General features: G+C 46.0%; 2 protein-coding genes across 3 annotated transcripts; both read right to left on the bottom strand.

Moving 5' to 3' along the window:
• Nucleotides 1–10,909: 10,909 nt before the first annotated feature.
• On the bottom strand, nt 10,910–13,411 carry LOC124649286 (formin-like protein 3). 2 transcript variants are annotated; one of them, XR_006986599.1, is made up of 3 exons: nt 13,128–13,411; nt 12,939–13,029; nt 10,910–11,774 (listed from the first exon to the last, which is right to left on the bottom strand). XR_006986599.1 is itself a non-coding variant. In XM_047188938.1 (3 exons), the coding sequence occupies exons 1-3, from the start codon at nt 13,212–13,214 to the stop codon at nt 11,696–11,698; spliced, it is 252 nt and encodes an 83-aa protein (XP_047044894.1). In that variant the 5' UTR covers nt 13,215–13,411; the 3' UTR covers nt 10,910–11,695. The 2 variants fall into 2 exon arrangements, 1 of the variants encoding a protein (XP_047044894.1); XM_047188938.1 differs by having other exon boundaries at nt 12,939–13,024.
• Nucleotides 13,412–14,369: 958 nt separating this feature from the next.
• On the bottom strand, nt 14,370–18,024 carry LOC124708839 (autophagy-related protein 3-like). The gene is made up of 10 exons (XM_047240488.1): nt 17,729–18,024; nt 17,549–17,619; nt 17,152–17,268; nt 16,904–17,070; nt 16,713–16,798; nt 15,879–15,930; nt 15,713–15,778; nt 15,005–15,135; nt 14,792–14,902; nt 14,370–14,602 (listed from the first exon to the last, which is right to left on the bottom strand). The coding sequence occupies exons 1-9, from the start codon at nt 17,887–17,889 to the stop codon at nt 14,806–14,808; spliced, it is 948 nt and encodes a 315-aa protein (XP_047096444.1). The 5' UTR covers nt 17,890–18,024; the 3' UTR covers nt 14,370–14,602; nt 14,792–14,805.
• Between the last annotated feature and the right edge of the window lie 766 nt (nt 18,025–18,790).

Genomic DNA, 18,790 nt, shown 5'->3' with positions numbered 1-18,790 from the left:
GGCAAGTCTGCCATTCAGGATGACGCTCGGCATCCCGATACGAAGTCGGCTCGGAAACGACAGAAAGACCGTACTGACTAGGAGAGTAACGAGCTGGAGCACGACGCTGACGGACAGGCCGGGAAGGGGGAAGGTCATCAGCGGAGGACAACTCATCAGAAGAAGAGGAAAAAGGGACAGCATCAGAAGGATCCGAAGCCGGAGAACGAGGAGTACTAGGTGGACTAGACGGAGGAGAGGATGGCATCGAAGGGGGCGCATCAGGACTAGGAGGGGAGAAGACTGGATAACAGGGGGTGCAGCCGGAAAAAGAAGGAAAGAGATATCATCCACCGGGTAAGTACCCGAGGTGGGACGAGGATAGAAGGGATGCGTCTCATCAAACGTGACATCACGAGAGATGCGCATCCGACGACCAACGGGGTCCCAACAGCGATAGCCCTTATGCTCATCACTGTATCCGAGAAAAACACACTCAACAGGACCGAGCGGTCAGCTTGGTGCGATCGCGAGGGGGAGAAGAACATAGCAAACGCAACCAAATAAACGAAGTGCCGAGTAATCTGGAGAGCAACCGGAAAGACGCTCGAGAGGAATGCCACCTTGAAGGGCAGCGAGAAGGCTGAATGTTAATGAGATAAGTCGACGTAGCGACGGCCTCAGCCCGAAATGCGGCGGAAGAGAGGAAGCGATCATCATAGCACGGGTAGTCTCAAGAATATGACGATGCTTACGCTCGGCGACACCATTTTGAGCATGGGCGCCGGGACACGAGAACCGGGCAAGGGTGCCCCGATCGGCAAGAACACCACGCAGGTCGCCGGGAGATATACTCTCCTGCGAGAATCGGCACGAAACACACGAATAGGCGTGGAATACCGAGTACGAACCATGGCTGCAAAACGCTGATAAATAGAGAGCACCTCACTGCGGGAGCGCATAAGAAACAACCAGGTGTACCGCGAAAAATCATCAATAAACAAAATATAGTATCGATGACCCCCTTTCGAAGGAAAGGGAGCCGGACCCCAAACATCCGAATGAACTAAATGAAAAGGTCGCTGAGATACAGACGCACTAGTAGGATAGGGAAGCTGAATCTGTTTGCCTAGCCTACAACCCTGACACGAATGCAAAGACACGTCTCCTGAGACAGACCCCAGAATACCACGACGAACTAATGACGATAAACGGGAGCCACAGAGGTGACCCAGCCGATGATGCCACCGCAGAAAAGATCCGAAGTGACGAAGCGAAGCAACCGCAGGAGAACTGGCAGATGAAGTGTCAGTAGAAGGAACGTGAAGCCAGTCTAACTCCCAGAGCTACGGGGACTCAAGGCTGCAAGGGCCAGCTCCAACCGGGGCCTGTGTACGACAGTCCTGAACAGCACAAGAATCAGCGTCCAGAATGACGCGACAACCAGAATCAGTAAGCTGACTAGCGGAAAACAGGTTCATCTTAAGACTAGGAACATGAGAAACATCAGGAACAAAGAAAGAGGTAGTAGAAAGGGTGCCTCAACTGAAAACAGGGAGAGAGGTACCATCAGCCGTGATAACACGAACATGCGAAACAAGAGAGCGAAGAGCAGAAAGAATAGAAGACGCAGAGGTCATATGAAAAGAAGCTCCAGAATCCAGATACCACGGGGATGACGTACCTGACTCGTGTGGAAGGTGGTGGTCGCACGGTGCCGGAAGAGCCGGAGCACGGAACCAACGGTACTCGTCGAGGAAGAGCTCGTACCGAGCGAGCGGACCACGGATAATGTCCCGATCGGATAGCGCAACAGCGAGAAGATCTCGAAGAACCAGCCGACGACGAGTAAGATGCGGCGGGCGTAAGCTGGGATCCCTCCGCCGGCAAGAAGAGATAGTGTGGCCAGGCCTGCCACAATAGGTGCAAGGAGGTGACGTCGAACCACGAGGCTGCCGGGACCGACGCCGACCCCGGAATGGAGGAGTAGGAAGTATCGAGCTGTGCCGGAGGCCGCAACGAAGCCGGCGGCATAGGAGGTCCACGAGCGAGACGGCACGGGAGGGCCACGAGCAGCAAGAACGAGAGGGAACCTCAAGAAGGCCAGCACCACGAAGACGAGTCTCCTCGGCACGAAGCTCGGCAAGGACCTCGAGAGGCGGAACACGACCACGGGCAAGCAGTCGGGCCCGGCGCGGCTCGAACTCCTTACGGAGCCGCGACAAGAACTCAAAAACGCGCCGAAACTCCGGATCTGCGCGCACGATCGGACAAGCGGGGACAGGTGGCACACACAGTCGTACGGAGAGAATCAAGCCGACGCCAAATAGCGACACTGTGAGTGTAGAACTCATCAATAGTAGAATCACCCCGTCGAAGGGCATGCTCTCGGCGGACCACGGATAGGTAGAGAGCATCCCCGGAGCGGCCGATAGCGCCGACGAAGAAAAGCCCACCGAGCAGCGAGCGGTGGGAAGACCCATAAACTCAGCAGACATCCGAGGCGGAACACCGGAGGTGAGAACAGCGAGCAGCACGAGCATCCTCATCTATCCACCGAGTGTACTCGGTCGGATCCAGCGGTAAGTCGCAACGGCAGTAGAGTGGTCCTGGACCTTCCGGTCATAATCAGCCAGAGCGGTGTCATCAGCACTCTTGGCTGCATCCTTATCCGCCTGAGTAGCATCAGGGGCAAGGGCAACAGGTGGCGGTGCAACAGGCACCGTAGGAGCAACGGGGCGCGGCGGACAGGAGACCTCGCCAGAAAGCACACCCCAAAGACGAAGACCGCGCATATGAACGCGCATAAAGGCAGCGAAATCAGGGTAATTCGCGCCATCAAAGATCACCGGGCAGCGAGGGATCGCAACGTAGCCCGAGGAAGACATAGCTCTTTTTTTCGATTTTTTTTACGATTTTTTTTTAGCAGCTCAGATCGAAGTCAACTGCAGAGAAACGACGAGATCCGGCGCGGAACGAGGAGATCCGGCGCGGGGCGGCAGGAGGGAGCAGCGGGCGGCGCGTGCACGAGGAAGCGACGGGCCTGGCGGGTTCTGGCGACGCGAATGGGCCGGGAAGCCTGGCAGCCCAATCTGGCGACGCGAAGACGGAACGGCGTCGGGGAGCAGACGAGCAGCCTCGCGCGGTGGAGGGAGAGCAGGCGGGCGGGCGGATCTGCTGGGGGCGGGTGAATCTGCTGGGGGCGGGCGGGGGATTTCCTGGATCGGGAGCAGGCGGGTTCAGCGGGGAAAGCAGGAGACACGGGGGAGCAGCGAACGGAGCGGAAGCAGCCGAGCCACTTCCGTCGCCTGGCGGGAGGCGGGCAGGCGAGCTCTGGAGATCGAGCTCGGGGCGACGAGACTCGGAACGGGGGAGTCGTGGGCGGGCGACGAGTCAACGGGACGGCCTCGAGATCGATCGGAGGAAGATCGGGACAGACGGCGACGGAACAAGCAACGTCGGCCGCGTCGGCAGGGGAATTTTAGAGGATCAACATTTGTTCTGATACCATGTTAGGGCAATATACTTGTTGTATTACCAGGGGGGCAAAGGCCACAATATATAGTACATGTACAGGTGCATATATGCAGAAAGCCCCCTAACATATGGGGAAACTACAATAGACATATATATACATCTAACGCCAACATCAACATGTATTTATGAAACATGTAGTCATGACCCACATGCCATAGAAATGATGAGTCACAAACATTGGCCCCGTTTGGAAGACGCAAACTCAAAACGTAGTAATAGAAAAAACGCAGGAAATGAAATATCATGTATATCTTGGATTCCTACAACTAAAACCACATGAAAATATAAAAAATGTCGTATGGATCTCACACAGACAATACACGATAATTTTAGGTACAAAGAGATGAAAACATGAGGTAAGACGTCATGTTTGCTCTCCTCCAAAACTCCTATGGAATAACCTATACTATACGAATAACCTATACTATACAAATTTCAAATAAATTAGAGATTTATGTGTTGAAATAAATCTTGTCTAGTCTCTTTCCATCAGTTCAAACTTTTAGTTGAGTTGCATAGTGCATCAATTCTATATTATGCTCATTTGTCCTAAGAATTTTTTGTAGGAATCTTCTCATCCAAAATTTCGATTGTTTCCTTTATTTTCCAGACGGGGGCCTAAGCTGGAAGTAGCCACTTATTTGTACTAATGTCGTTTCCAGAACTTCTATGTGAATTCGGTAGTACCCAATAGCCATGCATAATGAAAGTAGCAAATCGGTGCTTTATCTATAGTTAGCATTAGCATCTCTTGTGTAAGCAAAATACATCCTCCACAAACAATGTGTGGTGTTCATTGGTCAGTCAAGTATCCGTGCCAGAGAATAGTCTTACCCAAATCCGTTACAAGTATACAGTTAGCATTTGAATATGCCGTGCTAGTAACTGTGGTTGTGCATTCTGGGACGGAAGGAAATAGTGCGAATATAACTCTATTGATGTCGTTTTCTTGGGAAGTTTCCAAAAGGCGTAAATCGAAGCACGAGTCCATGTCATCCACTCATGGCAAAAAGACTTGGCCACAGGAGATCCACGTTTGACTGCAAAGGATATGGGGTTCGATGTGTGATCGACATTCTTCGAGGACGAATACCAACACCCCCTGCACCTGCAGGAAGCACCTAGGACCCCATGCATATCCACAGTCCCTACCTGCACCTGCACTACACTGCTGGAGAATATTACCATCAACTAACGGCACGGGCCTACAAAAATAACATCAAAACTAATCATTTTCGTATGTAAACAGTAATATCAACCTACTCGTCATGCGTATTAGCTGATATATACTGCTCAGTGGTACACTTTCAGACAGAATATGTGCTGTTCTGTCACTTAGTCTACCTACCTAGTTAGTGAAATAGATTAATTAGTTGTGTGGCTGAGAAAATCCCGTGTTACTAGCTAGACAATTCGCAAAAAAGAAAAGACTGTTACTACTTGGACATGGACTGCTAGCTATATGCACATTCCGACTGACGCGTGAGAACGCGTGAGCCACACCGGCTAGCTAGAATGAACATATGTGGCTGTAATCAGGTCAATGCGTGTACATCATAGGTAAACATCGATTTTCTGCGCTGTGCGCTAAAGCGTGAATAGACTACTACGGTCCACATGCATTTGTAATATACAGTAGTTATTGTAAGAAAGTTTTTATATGTTTTTCTTTGCGAAACACTTTATATGTTTAGTTTAAGATCTGGTCCGCAACTAATCTCAATCGAAGCTTTACGGCTGATGATATGAAAGTACTTTTGGCCCTCCAGTTAAAACAACTAAAATTGTAGATGAAGATCAAAGAAAATTGCAATATACCTTTTTTCTAAAGAAACAGCTAAACATAGTATATCCAATAAAAAGTTGAAATAAAAGTGATCAATGAAGTAAGTTAATAAAACAAATTTAAGGATAATATAGTAAGTTTAATAACATGGTTATGCCAACGTGCTTCAAAGTTTCGTATGCAGATCCACCGCTAAAATAATAATAAATTTATTGGAAAAAACTAAATCTAAATAGTAATAAAATTTAAATCAGAATAATCAGCTGAAACACAAGGAATGCTCCATAAATATTTTGTTCTACGAATTTATGAGTTTTATTATCCTCACAATATTCATTCAGAAACATCATGTTCCTAGATTTTTCATTTTGTTGATCCTAAATTTTTTGTGCGTTTTTTTCTCATTTTTTTTGTTTCTTCAATGCATATTACTTTTTCATTGTTATACCTTTTTGTTTTATATGTAAAAAAAGGATCTTAGAATCACTTTTACTTTTCATAATTTACCAAGTAACTTGAAGATTATTCATCTGCGTATTGATTTTTTTTATTCTTTTATGTTGTATTAATACTGGGTGCCACATATACATTACCAACGATGCATCATCAATCATATCTTGGACACGAACTAGTTTATATAGAAACTTGTGGATCAATCCGAGAACTACATATTCTTTTGGCTACAAAACTAACCTTTTTAGGGTAACCATAAATGCATATTTTCTCAACTTAAGAATTATGCGGTTGTTATTGTTGCTAAATTTTACATTATGTGTTGCACTTCCGTTCCATATTAGTTGCACTTTTATACTATATATTAAGAGAAAACTCCAGGCACAAACTATTCTTTGAGCCAGGGATGAACCTGGGTGGTCGGCAGCGTGCATATGACTATGTGTTGCTATCCGACTGATTGATGCCCAGTTCCCAATAAAAAAACTTCGAATAATAACATTCTTTTCATTCTACCAATTGTGCATTGTAAGGCTCGGTTTGCAATCACTGAGCTATGATACGATCGATGTGCTTATTATACAAATTGTGTAGAAAACTAGTGATATTCACAATAGAGGACAAAATTGAGTAAAGCAAACACTAAAGGCTTTAGATTATTGAGTGGTAGTGGTTGTGTCGAGCACACTAGTAGAATATTAGTCATAAAAATAGATATTTTTTAAGAAACATAATATAAACGCAGACGCTCATATACATGCGCATACACTCACCCCGATGAACGCATACACGCACATCCTACCCCTATGAGCACCTCCGGAAGACTGAGCCAGCGGATTGGATCTTGAAATTGATGAAGTCACCACAGGCGTCTCGCTGTCGACGAAAACGTCGCCTCCCACTAAACGAAAATTCCGCTTTTATGAAACACACGGATGTCAAACATGTAGTTTGAACTCGGGTGGGCTAGGGGTATTAGGTCAACAAACACTAATGTAAACAAAAGCACATTGGTTAAACAATATTATCATAGTCAAAGGGATGCCAAAAGCAAACATTAGGGAATCCTAAATAAAAAGGGAGAGACTAATTTTCAGCCGACTGCGAATTAACTTAACTTTTAGTCAGGTGGTGTCATTAAATTTTAGTTGCAACCCAAGTTATAACTCACGACTAGCACAAATCAAGAAAAAGGAAATAATTTTTTTTTGAGAGCAACCACATATTTCATTAATCAAACACCAAGTTACATGAAGCAACACATGTGGAAACTAAAAGACAAACCGGGATAAAATGATTATCCTGAATTTGCAGATAAAATCCTAAAAGATCGAGAAATACAAAACGATCCCTAGGATTTCCCGCAACCACCGTAGCCGCCGGCCGCCGTCCAAATCCAACGCCGCCGAGACGAACGCAAGAAGAGACGCCGAGCCTCCATCGTTGCAAGATCCAAAAAGCACCATCGCCAACGAGGCTTTGTGAGTCGATGAACAGTGCCCGCCGCAAGCAGCGAGGCACATGTCGATGTGGCACGTCGACCGGGGGACGTCCCCATGCTGTCTTGGACCAAGATACGCCGCCTCCCATCGACAGTCGGAGAAGAACGGCATAACCACCACCTCCGGACCAACATCTTCGCTCCAGAAGAACCACCTCGCCCCGGTCCCCAGCACCGTCGTGGACAACGACAAACGCCAGTGACACGTTGAGAAACAGATCTCGCCAGATCTGAAGAACAGCGAGAAGACCAAGCTGCTGATCTGAAAGATCGATAAGCACACGTTGCCAACAACTCTGAGACGCCGCCGTAAAGGTCGCCGCTGGTGTGGGAGTGAAGTTGTGGCAGATTTATTTGCCCGGACGCCGCTCCCACCACCCCAACGACGCACCATAGGAGACAAAAACTAACCCTAACTACTAGATTAGAACGGAGGAACGAGGTTCCCCCTCCCTCATGCTGCCGCCAGAGCGGCGAGCGGAGGGAGAGGAAACCAGGCCCAACGCCCTGGCCGGAGATTAGGAAGATTGGATCGCGCGGCCTTCTCTGTGGAGCGGACGAGGGGAAAACGGTTCTTCTGCCGCTACGGGCTTGTTAACAAAAAGGAAATAACTTAGAGGTATGGTCGTATGGATATTTCTCTCACTTATAAGCAATCTAAATGATCGAGTGATATTTTCCTCGGTTGCAGCTGCAAATATCTCGAGCTAAGCTTGTTCCACTGAGAATTAACAAAACTGGTTTTAAAAGGGCACGCCAGGTCCTGATATGCATCTTGCATAGTTGCATTTACGCATGCACAGGTGCACAGATAGTCATCTACTGGTGCGCTACAGGATTACCGGGGATCCACGAGGAACTGCGACGCGAGTGGCTGCGGATCGTCGGTGTTAACGTCGCGGCCAGGCGAGCGACTCTACGGCCAGATGGTCCCGGCCGGAAGCGCGGCGATCCCGTGTGATTGTGTGGTGCAGAGCGCGTGAGAGCTACGGCGCGAGAGAGTTGCCCGGCCGACCCCCCTCTCTTCACGTACCGAGACGACGACGATGATGGATGGATGGCGTGATCGTGTATACGTACGCGCGGGCGCGGCGGACGGCGACGGGCGGTGCAGAGCGGAGGCGCGTTCCCTGAAGCCGCAGCTGGCCACCCGGCCGGCCGACGTGTGGTCTTACGACGCGCGCGCAAGGACAGCGACGAGGCCGTAAAGGGGCCGGAGGAAGATGCGATGCGCGAGAGGCAAGGGATGAGGATTCGCGGACGGCAGCGGCGCGTGGGGCGGCCGGACGATCGATCCGCTAATTGGTTCGTGCGGTGCCGTCGAATCGTCGATCCGTCGGCTAAGGTGTTGCCGCCAGATGCCCGGTGCCGTCGATCCGTCGGCCAAGGTATTGCCGCCAGATGCCCGGTGCCGCCCCATCGATCCGTCGGACCAGCATCGCCGCCACATGCATTCTAGAATCCCAGCGTATATTTGTATATGCGGCATACGTGCAGATCCGATTCTCGGATAGTTGGATGCCATTGCCAATTTGCATCGCGCCTCTGCTCAGCGCCGTGACGACACGTGGTGCCGCTCACAGGAATCGGTAGAGCTAATACTGACAGCAAATTGACTGATCTCGCAAAGAAAAGCTAGCTAGTTGACGATGCTGCAGCGGGCGCGGCGGAATCGGCTTTGGCAAAGGCAAATGCGAGCGTACGGCCCGACGGCGACGGCTCCGGCCATCCGCGCCACTCGCCGCTGCTACCAAAGCTGCGATCGATCCTCTCCTCGCCGGAAGCGAACGGCCATCACATCGCGCGCCGACGCGACCAGTTGGCCGCCCTCCAATTAATTCCGTCTCCCTCGGCCTAGCTCGAGGTGGAAATGTGGAATATGTGGCCTGTATTACTGGTTAAGCGCGTGGGCGATCAACGTTCGCCGGGTCCCCCTCCCCGACGGCGACCAGGGCCGGCCAGCGCGCCGCCTGCCTGCTTGTGTTGTGTGGCAGCCAACACCTCGTTCTGTCTGGCGCTCGTCCATACGATTCAGGAGCTGACATGACAACCCATACATCATCGTACTACTCTCCACATTTGCGTAGCTGCCGGAGCAAATGCAAACATGTTGCATCGTGGATCCGGCGACCGCGGCCTTTCACAGGATGAGTAGCTTGTGCTATTCCAGTGCCTTTTGGCGGTTATGGAAGGTGCCGATCCACAAAAAACATGGTTTAGACCAAGGCCACTTTCAGAACTTCATTAGACTTTGTTTGGCACTAATGTTTTCGCGAGATTAGTGGGGATGGTTTAGACCATGTAAGGGCACTCTCACAACTCTATTAAGCTTTTTTCTCAAAAAAAAAAAAAAAAAACTCTATTAAGCTTTGTTGGATACTAGGGTTTTTGTGGGATTAGTGGGGACAAACAAATACCTTCGCATAATTTTCACAAAACTCTATCTCCAATCCACTAGGTAGCGTACGGTATTGAGGATTGATAAAAATATACTAAAATTTGGAAAGAAGTAGGGATAAGCGAGGATTAAAATTGCTTAATACTCTAGTACCAAACATGCTTTTAGAAGTACTAGGACATTTGCCCGTGCGTTGCCACGGGATAACAAAAAAATAAAATAGTTCATCATTTTATTGAAATACAGTATTTCACCATTTCTATACATGTGTAGGAAAGATCCACATGCATGCTATAAAGCAAAATAGCTCTGATGTTTCTTGAACTCGTGCATCAAATTAATTATACATCAATTATTTTTACACTCCCATAATAGTAAGAATGTAAGATAGATAAATTAAACTTCCCAAACCATGACATTATGCTAGTTAATAAAAAAATAATGTAAAATAAAGAATAATATTGAACAATTGAAATATACACTATCCGAGCATCTCCCAACAATATTTCTCCCATAATTTTGGTACTCTACCGGATCCCCTAAATGGATCAACCTATATGTTAAGAAAACGGCTAGGGCAAGGAAATGGTTACAAGCTTGTGAAGCTGAAATAGTATACTTTATCTTGAGCCAAGCATATAAAAATGCTTCTAGAATCAAAGTGCTAAGATTCTCATATAAATCTGCGAGCAAGATTTGAATAGAGACTTCAATAAAATAAAGAGGTACACAAATTAAGATGCTCATATAAATTTGCGAACAAGATTTGAATAGAGACTTCAATAAAATAAAGAGGTACACAAATTTAACTTGCCTGAAAGACTGATATCGGGTGGTGAATATAATACACCTAAGAACACCTCCTATTTGTCAACCTCTCAAATGCTACGGATCCAGTTTTCAGTCGGTGTCCAATTTTCAACAACTACTTATCAACAATATGAATTTGAACATAAATTTGAGTGTGAGTTAAATAAAAATAGTTCAAATTGTTAAATGTTAACATAGTTCAAATTTATAACAAATAGTAAATAGTAATACTGAGTGCATTTTAATTCCACCATATTAAAATATTAGTATTTAAATAGAACCGGTGTATACAAAGCACGAACTTAGCTACTGCACCATAGTTATTCATATTGATTGCTAATTAGGAAATCTCAGTAAACCTGCCAAGTATGTACCCCTACAGCAAGCTATACAACAACACTGTAGATGCGAAAGAAATAATTTGCCAAACACCTGAAGTCTAATATCAAACAACCATAGATGCATTGCTGAGCACTGCGTTTCAAATATTTCAGTGAAAATCACGTAGAAGCATGCCATGGTTATTTCACCGGAAGGGAAATAAGATCACGAAAAACACTCTTTTTTTCTCCACCACATATCTTTTCCACATCCTCAGGCATTGAATAAGCAATCTGTTCAATTTACATCAGCTTCATCCAGGTAGTGGTTGCCCATAGGCAAGGCTCGATGTGTCTATTCCTCTTCTCTTCTTTTTCCGTCGCACGCTGCAAACAGAAGTCTCAGCCAAAATCTCCACGCTGCATCCCACTACAGCACCTCGGCAACAATGAAAACTCTGGCGAGATCCCGCCGACACCTTAGACAACATGGGCGACTGGTTTTCCGTCCTCAACCTCTGCTCCAACAGGCTAACCTGTAGACTCCCGCGGTGGCTGGCCAACTTCACCTTTCACTACCTGCTGGAGGTGAACTGTGAATAACACAACATTCATTAGCAGAACAAATTCATTTAATTGAATTAGAGGTAGCTGCTACAGCGGATGCCATAGTTGAGTTAGAGGTAGCTGCTACAGCGGATGCCATAATTGAATTAGAGGTAGTGCGCAGTTCTTCCTCAGTTGAAAAAGTAGACCCAAAAATTCAGGTCCAACGGCCGGCTCCATAGCGAGATCTACTCCCCAACATGATCAACAGACGACACGAAGAAGGGATCAACAACAGCTGGTGTGGAATCACCGGAACACGAATTCACCCAGCCCTCAATGCGCCGCCAAAGCGAAGGCAAATATCATGGAGCAGAAGGAGTGACACTGCGATGACCATTTGCATGCCGATCACTCATGGCAACAGCAGCATAGTCCAGCAACCTACATCAAAAGGAATAAACCCTTATTATAACAACCAAAAGCAACAGCTAAATAACCCAAACACACAAACTCTAAACAAAGGAGAGACCTGGGCGAGAGATTTGCTATTCTTAAAGCTTTCTGTGCCTTTTGGTCTGGAACACTGGGGATCCTGATATGGTGACATAGTACAGTATATTTTTAGAAGCAAATTGTGAAGCTAGGTAGCCCACAGCAGAACATCATACTTCTTACTACAAATTAATGTGGTTTTGGCACACATGGGAAAGTGGACCTATTGAACTCCAATATACCAAATTCAACCTGGACAAAGAATTTTTTGGAGCAGAGACTTAGTGCAAACAGTGCAGCGGCCCTCGATAGCGGCATCATAGATGAGAGATGTCATACAAAAATATTACATTTGTTTAACAACCAAAATCAGAAGAAATGATTGTAAAAAGATTGTAAAAGTGTGGCCCAAGCCTCCAACTATTGAAATACGTAGAGACCACTGAAGCAATTGATAAACTGAATATTGAACAATGTATTAGCACCTATTGGGCTTGCAATTGTTCTGCTATCAAAGCAAAGGGGAGCAGGAGAATGTAGAAAGAGATATCTGAAAATAAACAATGAAATGCACGTCTTTACTACCCATCAGGCTCCATATAATCTGGAAAATAACATATTTTTTTCTCACTTAAAAGGTCCATACTTTGTAAAAATAAATCTATATAAAGGCTGTGTGGTATAGCCTCAAATCATGGAAACGTCTTAAAGATATAAATTTCTGAAGACAACAGCCACCAATCTGAAAGCTACATACATATTTGGTTTGAGCAAGATCCATCTGATCAACTCTAGAACTGATAGCTAAGGGAACCACCAGGTTTCAGTTAAGAAACGTAAATTTGTTTTATTCAACCAAAGATGCTTTATCTATATATCACAACAGACAACACCACCAGTCCACTACCAGCCAGGAGTTGGCTTCAACACGACATTTGCAGCGACCTGCTCCAACTCATATAAAAATGGAAGGAAGCCCCTCTCTCTCCACATTATTTTTTTCCCACGTCGCTGCTCCTCATACACGCCCTCATGAGCAGTGGACTAATTGTAAACAGTAAAAATATGACTAACACCCAACAACTGTGAAAAGTAGACAAAAGGTATTCTTACCTTATGGAAGCCAACAGATATTGCTCAATAATTTCAAGACCTTTGTTTATTGCTTGCATTTCTTCAGCAAGCAACTTCAACTGGATCTGATCTGGGGGATTAACAAATGCAATCACAGAGAAACATCTTAGGTGAGTAGCTCGATGATCACCGAGAATTGCTCAAAAAAGATCAATCCATCTGCATTACCTTAGAAGCTGCTTCGAGATGAATCAAATCTTTGTCAAAATCAGGAAAAAAGAAGATCAAGCGAGGAGATCGGATCCGGGCGACCATGCCCAGATCTCGGACACCTATGCCCGGATTCAGGCCTCCATGCCTCGAGCCAAGCCTCTGTGTTGCTGATCTTGATGCCAGTCTAGGGAGGGCGTCCGGGCTCCATGCCCCCTAGACGTGCGCTGGAGGACTGGGATAGTCGAGGGGGATGCGATTGAGGCCGGATCCGCGTGGTGGAGGTGGCGATTGAGGAGGAGGAGGTGACGGCCGGTGTGAGGAGGTGGTGACGGGCGCCGTATGCGGGGGAGAGATGTGATCAAGAGGTGTGTGTGTGTGTGTGTGAGAGAGAGAGAGAGAGAGAGAGAGAGAGGAGGATGGTCGGGTGCGGGAGGGAGTGTGGACGGCGGGATTTGGTCAGATTCTAGAGGGAGGGGGCGATGGGCGAATGAACCAAAAGGACGACCAAAGTAGGGGGAGAAGGGGGAACATGTTCCTTCTTTTTAAGTAGTAGAGAAGTGAAGATTTAGAATTTGGTGGGAATTTTTCAAAGTTTAAAATAGCGTGCTAAATAAAATAACGGCATCCTCCTTCAAACGCTACGAACGCTATATCGCGCTAATAATTTGCTATATTTTAAATAGCGTTTTGAAGAAACTACCAAATATAGCCTAAAACTTAAGGATTTCCCTAAAAATGTTGGATATATAGTCTAAAAATGACTGAATCATACATACAAATTTTCAGAAGGCTAACATCAGCATTTAAGAGGAACCAACAGATTGCAGTTCATCACCACCACGAAAAAGTGAAAGCAACTTAGCTTGAAAAAATAGCTGCTAACGCTATAAAGTTTTAGCACGATATAGCATGCTATTTCACAAATAGCGCCATAGCGAGCAAATTACTAATATCCAGCGTGGACCCTCCAAATATGATATAGCGTGTTATTAGCGGAAAACAGATATATCTAAATGCATTTCAGTTCGAGATATATTTGTATCTAGATAAAGTTAAGATACCTATTTTTAGCCGGAGGGAGTACTAACCAAGGTAAGGTGCCATCCTAGAGACTCGGGATATTGTCTCTACGGACGGTGCAAAAAAATATATGCAGAATGAAGTATGAACAAAGATTTTGATTTTTCCAGCCAGCCAAAGTGGAGTTTTAAGTTTGAATACAGAGTACTGAGTGTATCACACAGAGGAACGGGTGGATTTAATCCGAACGCAAACGAATCTGAATTGTCATATACTGTACATCAGTACGGTGCTGCACCGTACGAGAATGATTGGCCCTGAGCTTTCACCAAGTTTACACTTCCAACTTCGTTTCCATACGAAAAGAACGAACACAAATTCACACAATGTACAGATCTTTCCTAAGAGCATAGATTATTCGGCAGCATGACCACCAGCCTTGGCCTGCCTCCTTGGGAGCTTCAGTGTTTCTGCAACACCAACAAACAGTCAGTCAGTTTCCATCTCTCAGTCTACAAACCTGATGTGGGAGCTATACAGCTTCCGAGCAAAACATATCGTTACTAGAGTTTGTTTCAAAGTCTAAACGGCAGATTAGTCCTTGTATATGGAGCAGCGTGCATGTCAAGCGAAAAGATTGGAGTTTGCTCTTTGCATACCTTCTGTAGATGGCTTAGCTGCTTGAACTGCCCAGATCGAAGTCCATAGTGTAATCATACTCGATGGTGGGTATGACAGAAGCCATGAACTTCAGAAATATGAAAAGGTACCTATCACGAGAGGAGACAGGGATTAGATACAGGTCAGGAAGGGTGCTCTGCCTCTTACCATAAAAGAAACCAGCATATTGGTATCTGCACACTGAACATTACTTGTCAACTTCGGGTTCAACTCCTCGAGATACTAGAACATCGATGATCTTTTTCATCACAGCAGCGTGCCTGCATGGATGCACTGAAGCATGCTTTTCTCCATACAAGTGAGGGTGGTCTTCGATGGTCACCTGCATCAATCAAAAAAAAATGATGGCTTTGAAGGGGGAATGCAAATGCTGGATGTACTATGCAAACAAGATACAAAAATTTGAAGGCTGTTCAGATACAATATACTCCCTCCGCTCCAAATTAACTGGCTTTATCTAGATACATATGTATGCAGACATAGTTGAGCCAATTAACTTGGACAGGAGGGAGTAGTTGCAAACATACTAATATTAAGGAACCTTATAAACCGAATATGAACAGCAGGATGGAGATAGCAAATAAATCACGAACCAGCACTGCAAAAAATCACATCTGGACTCTAATTCAAAGAGATCATAGCAAAAATTCTGGAAGGCTATATACCATGGAAGAATTACAACATGAATAATTGACGAGTATTTTCCAAAGCACTTTCTGCTTCTGTGGGTTAATATGCACAGTTTATGACACTGGATGGTTTCTTTTACAGTTATATAGGCTAAGTACAAACCATACACATGATAAGTAAGGAATCATGTATGCTGACTTTGCAAAAAACCGATGTAAATATGGCATGTCAGAAAACCTAGTACAAAAACAAGATGGTTATAAATGTACCGATTTGTGTGCATGGTCTTGACTGATATCTTCAAACATAAGTTCACCCTCCAACGGCATTCCTGACTACAACAACAAACAAATTATGCATATCAAATTTAGCTACAACAAGTAAGAGAAATGTACTTCATGCAAAAAAGAAGCATTTGTGTGCACAAATAGCTACCTCGTCATATCCCGTAAGCCAGACACGTGGAGTTTGGAAGTACTTGTCATATCTGCAATAGAAGAACTACTTACATGCTTTCCAATAAAAGCTCGAAACACACCAATACTTTGACAGATTAAAAAAAATCAGGCCATCTTGTTAAGCAATGAACAATGTAAAGCCTTCAATACAACAACATTTAGTTACTTTGTAGAAAAATCTTGGAACTATTTGGCAAATCAGATGTGTATCATGCGAACCATAACTCACTGTGCACCAAGAAGAACTTAGCAGAACAGAAAATACCAATTATACATAGCCCATGGCTCAATTTCTTAGTCATGATGACTTTGCAGTTTGTCATTTACTACCTCCGTTTCAAGGAATAAGGCGCCCTCGTTTTACGTGATTTTTGTTTGACCAAGAATTACTTCAAATAGATAAACATTGTTTGTATGAAATTATTACGATTAAAAAGTTATTTTCAATACGAATCCAACGATACTAATTACATATAATATAATCAAGATTTTCTTGCTTAATTTTTTATGGTCAAAATTCATCTTGGAATACGCGTGGGCCTTATTCCTTGAAACGGAGGTAGTACTTTGTTCTAGACTGTCTTATCGGCTGCGTGCATCCTAGTTATGCCCAGGCCGAGTGTGAACTCTTTGCTTCTATTGCCTTGATGTGAACTGTTGAGTTTAATAAAAGCGCTCTTTATCAAAAAAAAAAATGTATAGCCATGCCTATGATTAATATGGAACCACACACCAATAGACAACTGGACATTAGCACTAACTTACTGAATAAAAGAGTTTCAAAGCATGCAGATAAGATGAGGGAGCTTACGTGATGCTGATATCATATGTTCTAGTGCGAAGGATGTTGTCATCTTCAGGTTCTTCTGCGATGAAATACGATGGCTGATTGGTAGCCTGAGATGAGGCGAGAAATGCAAAACATGAATCAGTATGATTTCAAACTTTTTCAGCCTTGGTCAAGCTTAAGCCTGTGAATGATAGGTTCCACGGTCTCATTACCGAGTTGTCTCCTGTGTCTTCATAGGTGTCCATGTCAGGTATATCCTCCTCCTCATCCTGCTTCTCACCCGTGCCAAAGTACGAAGGGATAGACTTTATCTCTTCGGCTTTCCCTATGTCCAACGTGTCCATAGACGGTATGTCTTCCTCCTCTTTCGAACTCGATGCTAAACATAACCGACAGGAAAAAAAAATAAGATTACAATTCCATAGTGTAAATAGAGCAGCATTGGCGTTGAGAGGTCAACCCTCCACCCCATGTGTCGCGAGCCAGCCTTCGTCGCCATCATCGTCATCGAGAACTACCTCGGCTCGTGCTGCATCATACTCCTCCTCGATCGACACAACCCGTCTTAGGCAAGGCACTGCCAGCGGAACCAAATTTAGGAGTCAACTTGTGAGAACAATAATGTGCAATCGACCAAGATTTTCTGAAGGAAAGCCACAACGCTTCTACCAACTATGTCTCTATTCTCCACTTTCATCAGTCAATCATGTTCGATTAGTGGGGAAATATGTCTAAACCTGCGCTTGGCATCCACTAAACCGATTATACCATCCAACGCACGGCATCCACTAAACTGAACTAGACAGGAAAACAAGATACATATCTCGACGACGCAATTCGATTCGGCAGCAGCATACCGTTCCTGGTGACGAGGAACTGCTTGTCGGCGGGGAAGTAGGACTTCCTCTTGCTCGGATCACCCGCCTCCCTGCAGAACAGAAGCACCCACCAAACGATCAGATCAATCAGACACCACCCCCACCCAGAAATCACAAAAAAAAAAGGATCTTTGGACCACGGAGGCGAGGGGGGCGCACCAGGACCAGGTGGGGCACTTGGACACGAGGTTGTCGCCGGCGAGGATGAACTCGGGGACGGAGAGGACGCCCTTCTCGAGGAACGCCGAGACGGTGCGGGGCCCCGTGACCCGCTCCACCGTCCCCTTGTACATCTCGTACATCTTCTGCTTCATCTGCATCGTCGCTCCTCTCCTCTCCTGGTTGCTTGTTCTCGACGGAGACGAAGAGGGGGGAAGCGTGGGAGACGGGGAGGACTGAGGAGTTTGCCCCGAGCAGAAGGCACCGGCGAGAAGAGCAGGGCAGAGCCGCCTGCTGTTCTCTAGTAGTACGCTACCTGAGTTGGAACACGCCCGGACTTGCAGTTTTTTTATTGTTGAGAAGTCCCCGGAGTTGCAGTTGGAGTTGGAGTTGGAGTTAGGGGTGGACTGGGCCTCTTGGGGAAACCTGGGCCAGGATTGGCCCAGTCCACTATTTCAAAGCCTCACGCACGTTAGGACTCCTAAGCTTCAGCCCTCCTCAGACCTAGGGCTGCCGGCCCCTCCCCTCTCCTTTCTGGCGGCAGCTAGCGATGAGTATGTGTGGGTCCCTCCCTTGAGCAGCCTCCGCTGAAGCTCTCCGACGAGCCTCCAAGGTGGATGTTTGGTGGTGGTAGCTCGGATCTTGAGAGCCGCTCTTGTCTCTCACGTCGTCGAGGTGATGGAGGAGGAATGAGAGACCGCTTTCACTGGTTGCGGTCAATTCTTGGTGTGGTGGTCTTGTTGCTACAGTCTGGAGCGCATCCTCGGTGGTCATTACACATCATATGATTGCTTCGTTGTCGACTCTAATATCCAAGGGCAGCTGCTCCAAGCTCTGTGACCAGCTTGTCGGTGTCATCTCATCTTCAACCTCTCGGCCATCATTGAAAGGGGAGAACTTCTTGAGATTCTTGTTGGCGTCACTCACCTTCTCGCCACCAAGTGGCTCAGTCTCGGTGGAGTCAAGGTAGCTGACGATGGAGTCTTTGCTTCCGTTGGAGTGGATCAGAGTCTTGATTGTGTTTTTTTGTTTCTATTTGAATATCATATGTGCATATTTCTA

The sequence above is a fragment of the Lolium rigidum genome, chromosome 4 (assembly GCF_022539505.1).
Source record: "Lolium rigidum isolate FL_2022 chromosome 4, APGP_CSIRO_Lrig_0.1, whole genome shotgun sequence".
NCBI classification, from domain to species: Eukaryota; Viridiplantae; Streptophyta; class Magnoliopsida; order Poales; family Poaceae; genus Lolium; species Lolium rigidum.
This window is presented reverse-complemented; position numbering and strand designations above follow the sequence as displayed.

Excerpts from the sequence above, each read along its gene's own strand:
- LOC124649286 (XM_047188938.1), bottom strand. The coding sequence starts at position 13,214 with ATGGTCGCCCGGATCCGATCTCCTCGCTTGATCTTCTTTTTTCCTGAT. Across the intron at positions 13,025-13,127 it reads ATCTCGAAGCAGCTTCTAAG|ATCCAGTTGAAGTTGCTTGC; the intron begins GTAATGCAGATG and ends CCCCCAGATCAG. Across the intron at positions 11,775-12,938 it reads TATCTGTTGGCTTCCATAAG|GTTGCTGGACTATGCTGCTG; the intron begins GTAAGAATACCT and ends CTTTTGATGTAG.
- LOC124708839 (XM_047240488.1), bottom strand. The coding sequence starts at position 17,889 with ATGCAGATGAAGCAGAAGATGTACGAGATGTACAAGGGGACGGTGGAG. Across the intron at positions 15,136-15,712 it reads AAGACCATGCACACAAATCG|GTGACCATCGAAGACCACCC; the intron begins GTACATTTATAA and ends TGATTGATGCAG. Across the intron at positions 14,903-15,004 it reads GTTGAACCCGAAGTTGACAA|GTACCTTTTCATATTTCTGA; the intron begins GTAATGTTCAGT and ends CTCTCGTGATAG.